Here is an 18,319-nt window from a genome sequence, read left to right as displayed (position 1 = left end):
GAAACTGGAGAATGAGTCATTCAAGAAGTCAGTAATCACAGCAATCATATTGAATTAACAGCTTGACAAAGCAGATGAATGCAAATGCTGGAACTGATTTTTTTTCTATTTTTTTGGTGAGAAGAGTTGTAGAGCATGGGAGAGTAATTCATATGAGATTTAGTGATTCTAACTTGAATGTCTACCGCTCAGGTTCTTCAGTCAACACTAATGCTTTTTATAATCATAGGCATTTCTACAGAATTAATCTCATCCCAAAGTAGGCAAATAGAAAGGTAGAATAAAATCATCTTCTAAATACACCTTACTCCCTCCACTAGCTGTAATAAAATCACCTAAACTGTGCTTGGATATGTAACTTTCAAATGTCAAAAGTCATGTGAGTTGAATCCTGCCCTTCAAACATTTAAGAAGCAACACTGCATAGCTCCATAGATATATTTATGCATATACAAAAACTATATGCATAAGTTCAGTCATGCATAGCTAAAATAATATTTTGTTATTTTAAACTAAAATAAAATACTCATCTGTGAGATGGAAGAACAAATGCCAAATATTAAAATAGGCATACTCACAAAACGTATCCTTGTTTGATTATAATTGATATCCAGCTAAAATTGTATAATTGAACATATGAAATATGTCTTGACTAGCACATAGGCTTTTACATATGATGAAATCATATCTGCATCATATATGAAAAGATAACTATGATCACTTTGAGGTTAGTTGTTCTATTATATTAACTAAATAAAGACACAACAGACTGTTAAAATGTAAATGTTACTATAATGCTTTCATGTGTTTCATGACTTCCAAATACTTTAGAACCCATGAGCACTGTGCTATTTATGCAGGTCTGAGACAAGTGGAAAATCTTCAGTTTCTCATCTATATGAATACGTGTCTTTACACATTATTTCATGGTTTTTTTAATTATTTTTTCAATGCCTAAATACATTTAATAATCTGTTTCACAGAAATATAGCAGTAATTTTAAACAGTGGACAATTAGGTCTGCTGGCCTGCACCATGGTGCAGCCAAAAGCAAACCAATTCCTACATCAGAGCTTGGGCAAATGTCAGTTTGGGGAGTTTGGGGGGAAATGTCCTATTTTATTTTTTCAAATGATCACCTAAGACACCCATGGGGTGCTGCAAAATGTGCCAGACATGTGGTATAAATGCTTAAAATCAGTGACCAAGCATGGTAGCATAGAGCTCCTCATGAATAATCTTCCCTGCTCTATGGTAGGTTTTACAGCTGTGCTGAGGTCCATGTTGCTAAAGTCAGTTTGTTCCCCAATTGTTTTGGGTAGATCTGTATGCATTCCTGAGCTACATTCAAATAGGAAAAATCAAAGATTATGGATGAATAATACACCATGAAACAACTACAAAGTTTTTTCAAACCAGAAAGCTAGAAGTTGTTATTCTAACAACTGTTCCTGCAGAATTTATCTGTCTCTACTCTGTCTCACTGTCCATTTTGGTATATTAGGTCCATGAGGACACTATCAAAGTATCTACAAAGTCTAGGGAGAGGGTTTTTATTTTCTGTGGTCACCCAAAGTGGACACTTCCCACTGATCTGTGGATTTATGTTTATATTCACTTTGCAAAACATTCCCATTTTTAAGTAATTAACAAATATAAACCAAGGGAAAGTATATGCTTATATATAAATATATAAACAGTTAAATTAATATGTTATACTTTGATTTGCATTAATTGGTGCATGTCCAAATTCTGGTTTAATAGATGTTGGTTTAATGTGCTGCAATGACTGTTGAAGCAACGTTAAGGTTAAAAAATTACACATGCCAAATTATACACACCAAAGGCAAGCACTTCTAGGTGCTGCCTTTTTCCCTTAATGTTCACTTAGCACATTCATACATGAAAAGATTTTGTCATATGTCAACAGTCATCAGATGAAGCAATCTGCTTTTTGTCTAGTTATATAGCTGAGCTGATTACTACTAAAGAGACCTAAATGCTGATTAGGATATTAAAGTTCTCTCTCCTCAAAACTTTTTTCTCTGGAAATATACTGAGATTTGAGGCTGGAGTTACACTGGACAGCCTGCTCCCTTTAACACATCAGCAAAGTTCATTGAGCTATATCATAATCTAGGGATGGAAGTAAGTGAGAGCAGGAGGGGGGGTTGAATAGACAGCATTATTAACAGTAGATGAAGTCTCAGATTCACATTTTAAAGACATGAGAGACCTTTCCTGCACTGAATACCCAGTTACATTAGATTTAGATATTTTAGGTCTCCCACATCTGCAGCTGAGTCAGCTTTGTATACACGATTTAAAATTAAACTGGACTAATGGTCCAAGTCTGGTATACTGGTGGACACTCTCCCAGTCTCCATGGGATGGTGGGGCAGTTTCAGAAGTGCCACCATATTATATGATAAAGCAGAATTAGTAGGAAAAGGGGCAGTAGGAAAGACAGAAGAAATACAGCAACCTCTGCAAATATAAACCCAAGCAATAGCTTTGTGTCACAAGCAGAGAATTTCCTTACTGCCAGAGATCTCACAGTGCTCAATGCACCAGCTATCAGGAACTGCAACTATTTTGCAACCTGCAGGCTTGGTCATGCATTACAGTTTGGTCTCAGGGGCTTTTTTCTTGGAATTTCTACAATTTCATATCACTTTTTGTTTCATTAACTAATACTGACAGGGTGTAACACTATACAGTTCTGCTCAGCACAATGGTTCCTCTTGGCTTGTTTGGATTTTAAAAGAACCATTCATGACAATTGCTACTTTGTGCTGATTTTAACCTCTCATTTCCAATTAACATTTTTAAGTCACTCCTGCCGTGACCAAGCTGTTAGGATCACATCTGACAAAACTTGATCTGGCAGACCAGGCTGTAATTTTGTGCTGTGAGCAAATAAATCAATAAACCATTATAGACTTTGTATGATGGGCAGAGCTCAGATATGAGTTAGAGGAAGGGAACACAGCACAAGGGAAGCAGAGAGTACAAAAATAAGATAAAAGAGGCTGGAAAGCCTCCTGCACCTGTGATGTCTTCTGCAACTAACTGCTCTGTTTTGCATAGAAGTTCCTCTTGTTTTCACCTACCTGCTGCATGTTTTTGGATATCCCTTCCCCTTTAAATCTACAGTGTGACTGGTTCCCAAGCCCTCCTACAGCAATTGCCATCATTGCTTATTCTCACTCTGTGATGGCTCTCCTGCCTTTGGGCAGATGACAAGCAGCAGGAGCATGGCTGATCTGCCAGGTGTGAGACTTTTGTATTTGCAGTAGCTTGGGCTGTAGGCAGCTTGGCTTTTCTTTCCTCCTTATCCCCCCTCTAGCACAACAAGATCAGAAAAGTACAAAAGAAAGGGAAGAAGCAGGAGACTGTCCTCATCTTCCCTTGCTGGCCTTTGACCACAAAGTCTTTACTGAGGCTGAGCTCATTATCTCCTCTGGGCTAGTCCCGGGGTGGTTGGGGTGAGGAAAGCCTCCTGGGAAGTGAGGAGGACAGGAGGGATGGGAATCACTAATCAGTGGAACAGTTAGTTCACATCAAATAGATTAAGCAGCTTCTTCCTCAGCCCTGCACCTAAGATCACCACACTTCTATTACTTTCCCTGGGAACACATATGGATTTACTTTAGAATGGGGTGAATAGTTGCCTCATGGTTGATTTTGATACACCAGGATTTTAGGCAAGCTTCACAAATATGTGTACAAAATATACATCAGAGCCATTGGACACAAATCCATTCTTACTAGTAAACCATCTTACTGAAGAATAAAGTATCTTCTTTTTATGCTAAAGGATTCCTACAACATCTTCTCCACAATACAGAACACACTGCTTGCAATTTGAAGGGTAGGATTTTCACTATTTTCATTTTCACTATCTTCACTATTGATAAAAAACCTGTTCCTTTTCCACATTTTTTCCACGTCTCATTTATTTTACTAGTATTCTGCAGCATGTGTGATTTCCTCCTACAGGGACAAAGAACTATTATAAAATAAGCATGCACCAAGAGTACCTTGGGTTTGCTGTTTTCATGGTCAGGAGGCAGGGAAAAAGACTGTGATGAAGTCAGCTCTCTGGGTCTTGATGGCAGTGTGCCTGGTGACTTGTCTGAGATGGGAGATCTGCACTTTAACACTGATGACGTGGCAGAATGCTCAGGTCTCCGAGAGGAGGAGTTAGACCTAAAATTTGCTTGCACCAATGAAGAATTAAATTGCAGAGGATGGGAATTAGTATTACCAGTTTGTGGAACCAGTGGGGTAGAGTGAGGCCGTGGAAGAGACCACTGCTTTGAGATGCTAGAAGGGGTAGGAGAGGAGGCACTGATCTCCTGAACAGATGTTTGGGGTGAATCTGATTTAGATCTAGAAGGTGAGTGCAAAAGACTTGGGGAAGGAGATGAGTGTTTTTCTATGGTAGGAGACAAAGCACCACTAAGACTGGTAGAAGAAAGCAAAGGATATGACTGGCAAGTAAAGATGGGCGAGTAAGTGTGTACTCTCTGAGACTTCTGAGGTGCCCAGGACCTGGAGGCAGAATACTCCAGCCCTTCTGGAGAAGGAGAAGTGGGATACACAAAGGAAGAAGGAGCTGGGACACAAAGAGGAGGCAGTGAAGACGGCAAATCTGGAGAGGTGACTGATCTATGGGAGAAGACAGCAGAGGACAAAGAATTTCGGCAGTCTGGAGAAAGTGATTGAACGGGAGGGTGCTTTTTAGGAGAAAGGGACCTCGCACGAGGAGTGGTATGAGGCTTGGAAGGTAAAGGCAGATGCTGAGCCCATCCTGAAAGCCAATAATCCTCTTTGCTGGGAGAATCTGGCCTTATAGGAGGACTTGAAACAGATTTCTTGGGGGTTGGGGGAGTTGTTTTGAACTTTTGATCTATTGCAAGTGTTGAGGAACTAAGGGAGCTAGGGGAAAATGTGGGACAAGAAGCAGGAGACAGTGGTCTCCGCTGAGAGGAGCCTGATCTCAAAATAGCAGTTAAGAGAGTCAGTCTGGTTGGCAGAGGGGATTTGACTCTTGACTTGGCTGAATTTCCTCTGGATAATGTTTGTGTGCAAGGCTCATTTATACTACATATGGTCGAAGAGGACCCGTAAAGAGAGGGTGGAGACAATGGTTTAGGGGTAGGAGATAATGAATGTGTTACTATATGTACAGGGAGAGGAGACAGAGCATCCAAACTTTTGGAAGAACTGGGGGATGCAGACTGAGCTAAACATCCTTGAATTTCAGTTGAACATGGAGCGTTGGAGGAAAGACTTGGACTCCTTGCCAGAACAGAGGATGTGGTGAAGTCTCCCATTTTGCAAACACAGCCAGGGCTATAGAGATTTGGTGTTTGTAGGTTATCAGACAATCGAGGAGTAGAGTACCAACTCTTTGATGCAGAAGAGGACATTTTAGACATTGAGGGAGGTGAACTGTGGTAAGCAGACTGAAAGTAGAGAGATGAGTCTTGCTTAGAAAACCTGGTTGCTGACTGCCAGTTGTTACAGGAATCTTCCAGCGAAGAGGCTTGATTCATGTTAACCATGGCACCACACGCTACTTTCTGATTAATTGGAGAAATTAAGTGGACAGCAGGTGGTTTAGAGGAAAGATGATCAGAGGTGGAAAGAGTAGAAATTAACTGGAGAGAAAAAAAAACAAAAACAAAAACAGAATTGTTAAAATAGGTGGAACTTGTGGAACTGTTAAACACCCCACATTTCAGTCCTGTGGTCATGCATATAGGGTTTTCATTAGTACTGCTGTGTGGGTTAAAAGCACAGGGCTGTTTTAAGCTTGGACATAGAACCTGATGGATAAGGACCACATGCGGAGGTGACTGAGGCAGACAAGCTACGTGGTACTTTGCATTTATGACACCTCAGCTTTGCTGATATAAACAAGGTTCAAGGCTACAGTATTTTTCATTTTAGGTAAAACCCAAGAAAGTAGTGCCAGGAGTGTCTGGAACCACGTGATGCCATCCACATTATATAAACACAATGGAAGTAAGAAAATTGCAATATTGTCCCATCTCACTTTGCCAGTTCAGTGGAAAACAGGCTTTCTGAAAATAGAATTCAAGTCAAGTGTTCTTTTTCTCATTCAGTAAACAACCCCTTCTGCAGCACTGTGATATCAGAATGAAAAATTTGCTTGGAACTACTTAATTCAGACACCCAGTCTGCTTTTCACTTCTTCTGTCATTCACAGAGCAGAGCATTTGACAGTTTGCAGGCATGTAAGAGTCCTTATCCCCTTTTCCACAGTCTTTCGATACACTAATAAAACAGTAATGAGTTCTTTCATGAGTGTCTTTTTTTATTGGGTCTATTCTAATTAGGATTTGTCAAAACTAATTAGAGCATACAAGTATATTATCAACCTGTTATACAGTTTCATGCTCCTAAAGAAAGAAATTCTTTCAAAATCTTCCAAGTTATTATAATGCTGAAATTAAAAACTGAGGTATATACAATATGAATAAAACATATCAATATGAAATAGTGATTAAAGTCAACTGTAAAACCAAAAGGATACAAATTGTTGTCTAACATTTGACTGAGCAATTTGATAGCAGAGAAATTAACTCTAATTTCATCAAACTTGATGTAAATATAAGAACACTATTTAACTACTGTTAGATACCCTGAAAGTATTATGCAGCTCTATAAAAGACTATTATATCATTCAGCTTCAACACATGACTTGCTCATGGCTGTGGCTCAGCCTATGAATTATATTTTTAATACGTATGTAGTACCCATAATAGAGAGGAATTACAATGATGATGATTATGATGATTATTATGTAATACAGTATTGATATGTCACAGAACAAAAATAAGAAAACAGCTAATTTTCAAGTGAGAGCAGGTGCTCGAAGAAGCTGCAATAGAAGAGCAAGACTTAAAAGCTTTCAAGGACGAAACTGTACTAAATATAGGCTAAACACACACTTCAAAAACCTATCCGCCCTTATAACTTAAAATAAGTGAGCTCTTCCTACTAAATGATACCATACAAATAGCAAGCCTTTTAAATTAAAGACACTTAATGTATAAGTTAACCTCAGAAAAGCCAGCTCAATGCTTTTATTTATAGGAATAAACACAAAACATCCAAATGCCTTTACAACAACACTAACTTCCCTTTGTTTTATACATGTGTTAAGGGGTCCTGCTTCAGAGTGGAAATTCAATGGATGTATACAGGGAAATATTGGAATATAAAAATTAATGTTGTTTATATCATTGTACCTATATTTTATTGGACTGAAAAATTAGGATTCTTGCTGAAAAATAAGAAGAAGCAAAAATACTGGAAATTTATAATAATTTAACACTATTTAATCATTATGAAAAATTATTGTTAAATTTGTCATGAAAGATAAAATTATTTAACAAGTTGAAAATCAGTGTGGTAATAAATCTGATAATTTGGAACAGCCTCATTAATTTAATAATGAATTCTGGAAGTTAATCAACTACCAAAAGAGAGCTGGGGTATGAAATCTCTGTATTTCAAAATAGAATAGATAGATTTCCCTTAAAAAGACAACAGATTAAAGGAAAGGAACAAATGTGAAACTTCATAATAAAATCACAGGATGTGCAGTAACTTCTAATTAGTTAAAACTTGAGATTTATAAGCAGCTACAAAAACATTTGTGGTAGCAGATGACAAATACGCTCCTGCAAGTAAGATAAAGACATTTTGCAGTATTCTTCCAGTTAAAATACCACTGAACATTTACTGGCTGAGCTAATTGAGCCATTAGTCAAGTCTCCAGAAATTATTTTGCTATTGCAACACAGTATTAATAACCACATCTATAGATGATCAACCTCTTATTTACAGGATCAGGAAATCACAATCAATGATCAAAATCAATGGGATGGAAGTGACTTTCAGAGGTCATCTAGTCCAGCCTCCTACTCAAAGCAGGGCTCTCACCAGCACCAGTGGCTCAGCTCAGCTGTGGCCGTGTCGCCTCAGTCTCCAGAGCTCTAATGGAGCTCCAGCACCCCCAGGCAGCCTGTGCCAGTGCTGCACCACATCCCACTGAGGAAGCTGCTTCTGATGTCCAGATGGGATCTCCCACGCTGTGATTTGCAGCCACTGCTGCCTCACCTGGCACTGCAGAGAAGAGTTTGGCTCTGTCATGTCGTAACTGCCCTGCAAGTGGTTCTGGGCAGCTCCCAGATGCCTCCTTGTCTGTCTTTTGGTGGGAGTCAACAAAGCCAGCTCTTTTAGTCTCAGCTCACACATGTCCCAGATATATTTACACTTTTGTGCTGGACCCCATTCCCTTCTTCACATCTCTCTTGAATTTCAGGGTTGCTGGCCACCAAACTGAGCACAGCTTTACAGTTGCAGCCTCAACAATGCCAGGCGAGATATAGTAACTTCCCTCAATCAGTGGATTTCTTTCTGTTCAGTTTCTCTACTGGTTTAAAACCCTCCTGTGGGTGAATTGGATTAGTGCAGAAGAAGTGACTGACCAAAGTAGATTTGTGTTTCTTTGGTCTGTGATTCAACTGCAAGCCTTTTTCTCTTCTCGTGAGCACCTCAGATATTCATGTCCCAAAAACGTATGAAGAAAACTGAAATAGGTGGCAAGATTATGTTAGCACAAAGGGATAAAAGGCACTTGAAAAAGATCTTGATGCCTTGTAGTTAATCATTCCAGAATTATCAAAGTGGACATAATACTAGTGTTGAGCCTTGCCCAGAAGACCTTCAACACACTTGAAATGACAGAACTGAGCTGGACATAAAGCAAATGGTCATTCTAGTGAGGCCATATTGCTTTGGATGAGAACAAAAGATGTGGTTAGTTGTACCAGCAACACCCTGAAAGATGTGCTGGTCAAACAGGAAAAGGGAAAGAGTGTGCAAACTGAGAGCCCAAAAGGCAGAAATCATGTCTGAATGAATTATGTCTTCAATTTAGACCTGATCCGGGGCCCAGTTAAACATGCTTTGATCTCAGCAGAATCTGATTATAGATAGGAAAAAATAAAAGCAAATTACCTACAAAGACTGCAACCTGAGAACCAGAAAGTCAGAAGAAAATACTGGAAACTGTGGAAAACTTGAAAAAAATCCCTAGAGACACAGTAAATCAGACTGTGAGCTGAGACCAAATTAATATAAATGCTATATAGAACAGTCCACTTTCTCCCAACAAGGAAGGTGCATTGTCCAAGCAAAGGCAGGAGTCTATAGGGAATCCTGACTTATTTGTCTGGAAAAGCCAAACCAGATGGCACTCAATGGACAGAGGAGCATCAAATGACTTCCAGTAACTAAAAATCCTTCTGGTTACTGATCCCTCACAGCACGTCGAGAAATTTCTCCAAGCTGAGCTCATGCCCTGACATTCAGGGAAGCAGACATCCCGTCCAACCCAAAGGGTAAATTCCCAAAGGCAGGAGTCAGTCTGACACACTCTTGCATGGCTAGACTCTCTTTAACATTTAAAAAAAATAAAATAAAATAACCCTAAACACAATATATAAACATTAAACTATTACCAAAAAGTTCCAAATGTGACCAGAATAACAGATTATTTTTTTTCAACCCTTGAATATAGCGTGGTATTTTACATCAGCCAGGATCTCTATGTCTTACAGAACAGAAATTTACAATGTTTTTAATGTTTTCCTTTTTTCCTTTTGTTTAAACAAAGTCAGAAATGAATGAAGCTGAATGAGCTCTCCGGGTCAGAGTGATCCCTTCTGCAGCACAACCGTCCCCAATACTGATCTATGCTTTTTTCACACCTGACAGGAAGCTCCTCAATGTAATTATGCTTTTAAGTTACTGTAATGTTATATGCAATAACTCTCAAAAGGGACAGATACTGCCCTTATAATCCAAGAACTGAAAAGGTAGCCCATATATGGATTTCTTTGTAAACAAGAAAAGTACCATCAGATAAACCATGTGTCTCTTTAATATTTTTGAAGTTTTTCCTTCATTTCAGGAGTGATGATCCTTCATTAGATAACAAGTTGGAAAGAGTGATGCCCAGGGAAACACCTTATAACCAGAACAACAGTGAAAGGCAGCTTAGTAAAAATATCTTTTTATGAAGCAATATAGATGGCTAAAGACACTGAGATAAGGAAGAATGAGAAAGTATAGTCTTGAAAACTTGTGACTAAAAAATAATGAGCAGATATTCAATTACCCATATTACATACTGCCTCTCTTCCTGTTCAGGTGAATAGTTAGCAAAGTTTGGCTTAATTTCTTGTTCTGTGCAACCTTTATCTTCCATTACCTCAGCAAACCCCTCTTTACTTCTCAAGTCACCAGAAGTTTAAGAAAGATCCAGCAGAGGAACTCTTCTGTATAGTATTCCAAAATCCACCCAATTTCTGTAAAAGCTCTTAAAAAAAATACCCAAGTAAGAATGAACATTGCTAAAGTAAATTTTACTAAGTATTTCCTCAGAACAAGTATTCTCCTACAGGCATAGGAGAATAGGTGTCTCACTGACTTTACTGGGAGTTTCTCAGAAGAAATGAACATTTCATACCACTGTGAATCCCAAACAAGAGTGGATTTCTTATTCACAATCTTCAGTCAAAAATTGACGGAATTTGATGAAAAATTGAGTGGCAAAAGTATTTCAACACAAGATAGGAAATCCTATTAATTTTCAGAAACAAAGCAGACATGTTTAATATTTGATTTTAAATTATCGGTGAAGAATGGCATTGTCATGTCATGGTAACCCAGTCAAGGTCAAAGGAAATGCCTGAATTTATTTCATGTGAGAAGGATGTTGCTATTTTGCTAAAGGTGAGATTTTCCATTGCATATACACCCTTCAATATATATCAGTGCTCTGCCCAAGATGGGAGACATTAACTTTTCATGCAGTAGTTTGGATTTATTCATTTTGTAAATGAAATATTTCAAAAACCCTTTTTGGAAATGTCCCAGGGAGAATTGGAAATTCAGTAAGTCAATAAATACACCTATAAATATCCCCATAAAATAGAAATTTCATCTTCATTAGCTCTTTACACTTGTGCAAAGTCAGGTGTACCAACAAACAATCTGAATAACAGGACTTTTACAGCCTCTTTCTCATGCATAAAGGACTGCAAGATGTGCTGAGGAGAAAAAAGAATCTAGGTCTGGGAAGTCTGATGCTAATAATTCAAATGATCTTGAGGCTCCATTGATTTCAATGACCTTACTGAATTTGGACTAGCTAGGAATCTAACATCCCCTGAATAACTTGCTGTCATGATGAGCTGCTCTCAAAGGAAAGAACATATCTACCTCATCTGCTTCACACACACCAGAATCATATGGAAAGGCAGCAAGTCAGAAGGGCTGGGCCACCTCCTTAAGGTCCAAATGTTACAGAAATAGCCAATGAAAATGTTAATTAAAGAACAAATTGACCAGCTGTTGTACAAACTGGCTCCATATCCCAAAATGTTTAGAAAGCAAAGGTTATCTCTAAAGAGCTTGTTACCTGATGTTTCTGTGGATCAGTAGTACTGTGGGAAAGTGCAGCACCTGGAAGGTGCCCATCGCCAGGAGGTTTCCCTGCCCCGGTGGTGGGAGAAACATGGGATGTGGTCAGCAGCTGAGCACTGATGGGACCGTAGCCATTGGAAGGTTGATGAACATTGTTTGAGGCAGCTACTTCATCTTCATCACCAGAGTCCGTAATCAGGATAAACTCAGCCTTAAAAAGGTCATTCTCCTGCATTTCTCCTTTGCTTGAATTACACCCCAGGGACTGGAAAGCTGTTCGGGTGCTGTCTGTACAGACAGCGGACACACAGTCTTGTTTGGTCCCACTCTTTAAGACCAGCTCATCAGAGACTGCATCAGACTGCAAAAGATATAAGGAAAAAGATCCCAATTAACTGCATTTTATTTGTGTTCCCCAAAATGTGAAGCAAATTTGGCTTTAGGTAGCGGCTGTCTCTGCACTACCAAAAGTGCAGTGGGCAAATGAAGAATTTTAGGCATGAGTACACAGCAGAAGCCACTTCCCCAGGGAGTCCCAGTTTCCAGCCCCCAGTCTAAGCTGTGGGGGCTGCCTTCCCAGCTACTCCCAGAGCAACAGAGGGCTCTGAGCACAGCCATGGCCCGAGACACAGCGGGCACTGGGAAGGAGGGTGCAGTGAAGCCGAATGAGCTGTCAGACCACACTACACCAGACACGATGGGAAGGCATCCCGACCGCGGGATCCACGGAGCAGACAATGCTCCTCAGAGGAGCAAATATGGGACAAAACCTATACATATTAATGAAGAAACAAAGGCCCTTAAGACAAGGCATTCTCCAAAGACAGCAAACAGACTCAGAGGTCAGAGAGCTTTACTGAATGTTCAAGCTTCACTTGACCTGTGCTTGGCAGCACAGACCACAATTGTTCTTCGTATTTTCTGCAATTTCCACATCCAGCATGTCATTTCTCAAGCTTGCTTCAGATAAAAGCAGGAATAGTGCAGACTGCACATATGACACATATATTAAATCATTCATTATCAAAACTGCTATTGTAAATCATATTTTCCTTAGAGGAAGAATCAGGTAAATGAATAGAAATATTGTGCACTGCAAGAGGAAGCCTCCAGATGGGGCTCATATTTGAATGCTGCTTGAGGAACATGGTAATTATGAATTTCCACTTCACTTGCAGCTCCGTGAGTCCTGCAGTTCAGTTATTTGAAAAAATATTGGACCACAAAGGGGGGATATCACCTTTATGAGTTTGAGAGTGTTATTTTGAGTATTTGATGTTGGTTGGCTAAAATATTGTTCTGGTTCTAGACATTTTAGAAGAGGGACTAATCTGTGCTATGAAGGCCTCACAATTGCATCAACTGCCAGAAAAGTTTCCTCGGTCTTCAGAGAAACACATGAGGATGGATGACAGGAAGACCTAATTCTGCTTTATCCTGGGAATTGCTTATAACAAAACCAATACAAAGCAGCTGTAAATGTAGCTAATGAGCAAAACTGCCTGGAGATAATATTCCAGTGAATATCTCTTCAAATATATCCATCCTTTGCCCAGGCCTAACCCCTTTTTCAACAGATAGGACACTGAAATGCTGGAACACGTTCAGGTCAGAGGGCTGCAAAATCCTGTGAAAAGTTTATTGGAAATTGGAAAAAAATTTATATGGAAAAGAACCCAAAACTGCAGCCTCAGCAGTTGTTGTTTTTGTTTTTTTTTTCCTTCAGTCCCAGGGGAGGAGCTGTTACACAAAAGCAGACTTGCCATAAGCATTAATATTAGCCAGAGGACTGTGGTAGCCTTTCAACCAGCATGGAATAAAATAAGAGGGCATTAAGTGTTGTGAGGCAGGAAAGGAGTAATAAACAAAGGGTTGACTAAAGGAAGGAGAGCCAGGAATGTTGTGCTGCTAGTTTCACCATTGCAGGAAGACAAGCTTTCAAAAATCCAAAGCTTGCTTCCAATTTCAGGCGTTGCAACACAGCTGTGCAAGGAATTGGCACCTTTCTGGAAGCCACAGCATTCGCTGAAACCAGGATCCAGTGAACAACTCCTGGTCAATTTCCATGTGATAACAGTCCTTGCACACCACCCTTGCTGTCATGAAGATCTAGAATGAATCCCCCTCATCTGCCACTGCATGGCTAACAGGACAGAATTGAGATGATCAAGGGTTTCCTTCCAATATAAAATCTGCTAAAGGCAAAGGAAGCTATTGAGCAGATGCTCACCTTCTCTTGCAGAGTGATTCCACATCTTGGTAATTAAACCAAGCACAAGCCAAGAAACCATTCAAGAGCAAGAGCTTCAGTTCAGCAATGCTCAGAACAAAATTTTCTTGATTTTTTGAAGGGGAAAAAATAATGCAAACAAAAATCTACCTTATTTACAATTTTTTGGTTGCTCAGATCCTTTGGTTCCTCCGGAATTGTCACAAGGAACTTAGAGATATCCACAACCTCAAAATGAGTTGGAAGCTGTCCAATGGATGGTACGAATGTGAACGTCAATGGTTTGGTTCCAGATTCTTGTGAAGAGACCTAAAAAACATAAAATTAATTCAACTTCTTTATTCAAATAAGACAATTTTTATCAGAGTTGAGATAATATGAATAACACGAAATAATTAATCTACATTACTTGCATGTCTGTTATTAACTCTACTGGTCATTGTTTTGGTGGGTTTTTTTAATTGGCTAATTGTATATTAAAGCCTTATTTAACAGACAGAATACTGCCTTGGTTATACTCATCAACATTCTCTATATTCTAGTGGTGTGGCACAGCAGACTGGGGAATTTTTGTCTATAGCTTGCTATTCTTTCAATTTTCCATAACAAAATCAAAAAGCCATATTCAATCCATTTCAAGGCTGTTTTTATCATTGTTTAACTCCACTTTAGTAGGACAACAATTCAATTGTACCAGTGTATCTGAGCAAATTATAGCCCCTAGAGTATTTGCTTAACAAAAACCAAATTGAAAACACTTCTGCTCTGAAAAAAAAAATAAAAAATAAAGCAAAAGATGTTCACATTTTCTAATGCAAATGCAGCCAATTCTGAGCAATATCTGAAATAAATTGTGATTTAAGTATCTTCTCCATTTTCTTTGGGCTTTCCAGCCACATACACCAACAAATTGTTTGTCTGCCTGCTTATTTCTCTCTCCCCCTGTTGCCCTCTCAGTAGGACTGTGTATATAAGGCCTGAATGCACCAAGACAGAATAATGATGGCAATTTCACCTAAATGTTCAATTTTATCACAGTGGTCTTCAATCACTTGAATCCCGATCACTTGGATCCCCTTCACAGGACATGGATCAGGGAAACAAAGTCCACATCATTGTAAAACTCTCAGTTGCTTTGCCAGATATCAGGAAGAGGAACTGTACATGCCTTTGCAAGGTAAATAGAGGGAACCACACCCCAAACCACTGAACCTGACATGATGACTTTTCCATTACTTGTTGGTGTAAAAAAATTATTTTTTCTGATACAAAACTATGGAGTACACTGATTTTCCTTTGTCATATCATCTGATGTAAACCTTATATCAGACTGTTAATTGTCTTTTCAATGAACTCTAATATGTAGAGGCTTGAGCTGTACTGAATCATACAGGAAAACAAGATTATTGCTTTAGCTCCCTTTTTTATTTGTTGCTTGTTTGAAGTGAAACAAATTGAAGAACTATGATTCTCATTATGCTCCTTTGTAATTTGCATCTATAGGTAAAGAGTAATTATGAAACAGAGTGGAATTTGGTTTACAGTACTTGATCATCTTGTGGCTGGAACATTAAAATGATGGACACAGATTTGCAGTTTTAAAAAACCCTAGGCAAATATTAGTTACTTCTACTAACAGCTTCCTCCTGGAGTGCTTGGGTAAAACAGAGGCAGGTTATTTGTAGAAATGCTGTCAACTGCTCTTCATAGTTCGGAAGAACTGTGCTCTCTCAGACACATCCAGGTGTGCCGGTACAAGGTGCCCTCCTACTTTTACTCCCCCGTCCATTTCACACAAGCGACCAAGGACTGGAATATATAATGCATGGCCTGAATCAACAGTGAAAGAGTAACAGTTAAATTCTGCACCATCCCACTCAGGTTATTTTATGTGAAGGAGAAACAACAGTTCTGTCCTTCTCTCAGGAGATAAGGCCCTTGAGTCTGATCATTGCTTTTCATAAAAGAGCAAAACAATTTTTAAATATTATAAGCCACCACATTAAACAGTCCTTGCACCTGATAAAAGCCAGCAGGATACCAAAGTACTCAAGGACATACTCGCTAGAGAGCAGCTGCCAGTGCCCACAACACAGCCAAGGATGCAGCCTCCAGCTGAGCACCTGCTGCACCCAAAGGTGCCTCCAAGGTGCAGGATTACCTGCACACAGGCAGGAACAACCATCACATTAGCATTAGTGATTTCTGCACAGCTGACACAATTCACTGCACTCTTACACAGTACCTGGTATCTACACCAAAATCAGCTAGAGATGGCCTTTGCTTTCCTGAAGACCTGTAGTTTTGTTTTCATCTTCTCTCTAATTACGAAGTTCAGCTGATGACTTTGGCTACCTTGGTCATCTTTAAAAACATTTTCCCCCTCTACCTCACGCTCTAGTCATGCTCTTGTTTTGACACATGACAGCAGCTGTTCTGTATCACTGGATACTGTTGAGTCAGAGGGCAAAATATTCCTTGTAAAAGAAAAAGGAAGAGAGCGAATAAGTGTGCAAATAGCAAGCCCAACAACAAACAGATTTATGGCAAATTCCAATATAATGTGGCAGTATTGCTAAATTCCCACTATTTTATCTGCATATTTCTAATGAGGAAATACAAACAAGAAATCAGACAAGAGGCTCCAGATTGTTGCATAGTAATGGAGATATCTTGATATCACCTAATTTTATATGTGTCTTACCCTGCTCTTCCAATTTTATCGTTTTGGTGGAAAAATTAAAGAACATGCAAAGAAAACCTTGGTGTATTTGGCCTAAAGACGTTGTGGAAATAATCACTAAAATTGCTTGCAAGCTAAAACTATGATAGGACAATACATAAAAATGGAAAAACAAGATTTTTTTTTTTCAGGTGGGAGATGCCATTAAATCATGTCATTATTTATATTCTCCTAGTGTATATTATTTTCTTAGAGTTTAGAAAGCATACACAAGCAAATACAATTACTGAATTTCAGACAGTGTTAATACTGCACTAAGCAGTGACAGGACTGTGCTCCTCTTAGTTTCATTCATAGCAATTGAGCAACAGGAACTTCCAGCTGGTAAAACTGGTCATGCAATCTAAGCTGCTTCACAGAAACCTAGACAAGCAAATATTACATGACTAGCCAGAAAACACAAACATTGCCACTGGGGGAAAACAAAAGATTTCTTGCTTTAAATAATTTTTAAGTGTTTATTTTCATTTTATAGATTTTTAAAAAATAAGTAAAAATACTTTGACATTTTAAAATTTAAATTTTAATTGAACAATGTGAAGCAGAAGGAACTGTTACATACTACTTTATTTTTTAAGGTAGAAAAAAGGTTTTTGCACCTTTTTTCATATACTCATATACTCATCTCATTTACCATCTCTCTCACTGGCTGATGTTTCTAACCTTAAAGATCTGAAAAGAAATGAACAGGCTGGCCTTCCAGCACTTCATTACATCTATTAATAGCCACTCTGATATGTAGAGGTAAACAATAAAGAAAAAGGCTAAAAATTCAAATATATATTAAAAAAATATGTGAAATTTCCTATCATCTTTTCTCCATAATCAGTAGTAACAGCAGAGGTAATTCAATACCATACATTCTCTGCTGCTGGAATTCACTTGAATCAATACAGTTACAGTGACAGAAAAATACCAAATGTGACATCTACTGAATTCAATACTAAGGAATTATGGTTTACATTATATAATCAATCTTATGCACATGAAATAACTGATTGCTTATATTGCAGCCTTCACATTAATTATTTCTCTGAAGAATACAAATTATAGAGTTTAATATAAATAACCTTTGAATATCCACTGATGGCTATTGGCAACTGCATAATATATTGCTAAAAAGCTACACTACAAAAAATTTATTCTAGATGAGTTCCATGAGCTCCTATGTCATCAATTTACAAACAGGTTTGTTGCCTAATTAATACCATCATTTTACAGCTGCCCTGGGGATAGTAACTTAAATTATATTAATTACTGTTTTCATTACCACAGCTTCTGTAGTCCTGACTTGTAGAGCCCATTTTTATTGTCTTGGTTACCTTACGAGCACAAATGAACACTTCCATTTAATCTCTCATATGCTCTATATGCATTCAGCATGCTGCCTATTTTGTAATTTAAATTGAGGTTCCATTGTCAATGATTGCTTCTTAGGACTTCCTTCTGGAATATAGATTGCTAAAGTGAAATTCAATATGCTGGTTCACGTTACCACTTCTTCTACTGATTTGCTAATGTAAGTCATTCTGTTAATAAAGCAACACCCTGAGAAAACCTCATTCTTGAAACATCTAGTTCTTCCTTTGAAGATATTTATTTGTTTAAAGGACAGAAAAGGAAATTATGAGTAAATAATAGCAAAATAACAAGTGCGTACGCCATAAAATAGAAACATGTTGATTGAAGCACTACTTCGCTCAGAGCACAAATTCACATGCCCACAATTCCTGAGTGATAAATATAGCTCTGACACTCAGAGAGAGCACAGATAACACCATTCACCCAGCCAGGGAGAGGGGCCATGCAGA

At 38.5% G+C, this 18,319-nt stretch overlaps 1 protein-coding gene across 10 annotated transcripts in view; it reads right to left on the bottom strand.

Annotated features, from left to right (window-relative positions):
- Window positions 1-18,319, bottom strand: part of MLIP (muscular LMNA interacting protein) — a 108,058-nt gene that overhangs the window by 47,142 nt on the left and 42,597 nt on the right. For all 10 annotated transcript variants that reach the window (XM_058834405.1, XM_058834398.1, XM_058834401.1 and 7 more), the window contains 3 exons: window positions 13,916-14,074; window positions 11,531-11,896; window positions 4,044-5,669 (listed from right to left, as the gene is read on the bottom strand). In XM_058834405.1, coding sequence (XP_058690388.1) covers window positions 4,044-5,669; window positions 11,531-11,770 — 1,866 coding nt within the window. In that variant the 5' untranslated portion in view covers window positions 11,771-11,896; window positions 13,916-14,074. The remainder of the gene's footprint in view (window positions 1-4,043; window positions 5,670-11,530; window positions 11,897-13,915; window positions 14,075-18,319) is intronic.

This window comes from Poecile atricapillus, chromosome 3 (assembly GCF_030490865.1).
Source record: "Poecile atricapillus isolate bPoeAtr1 chromosome 3, bPoeAtr1.hap1, whole genome shotgun sequence".
Lineage (NCBI taxonomy): Eukaryota > Metazoa > Chordata > Aves > Passeriformes > Paridae > Poecile > Poecile atricapillus.
This window is presented reverse-complemented; position numbering and strand designations above follow the sequence as displayed.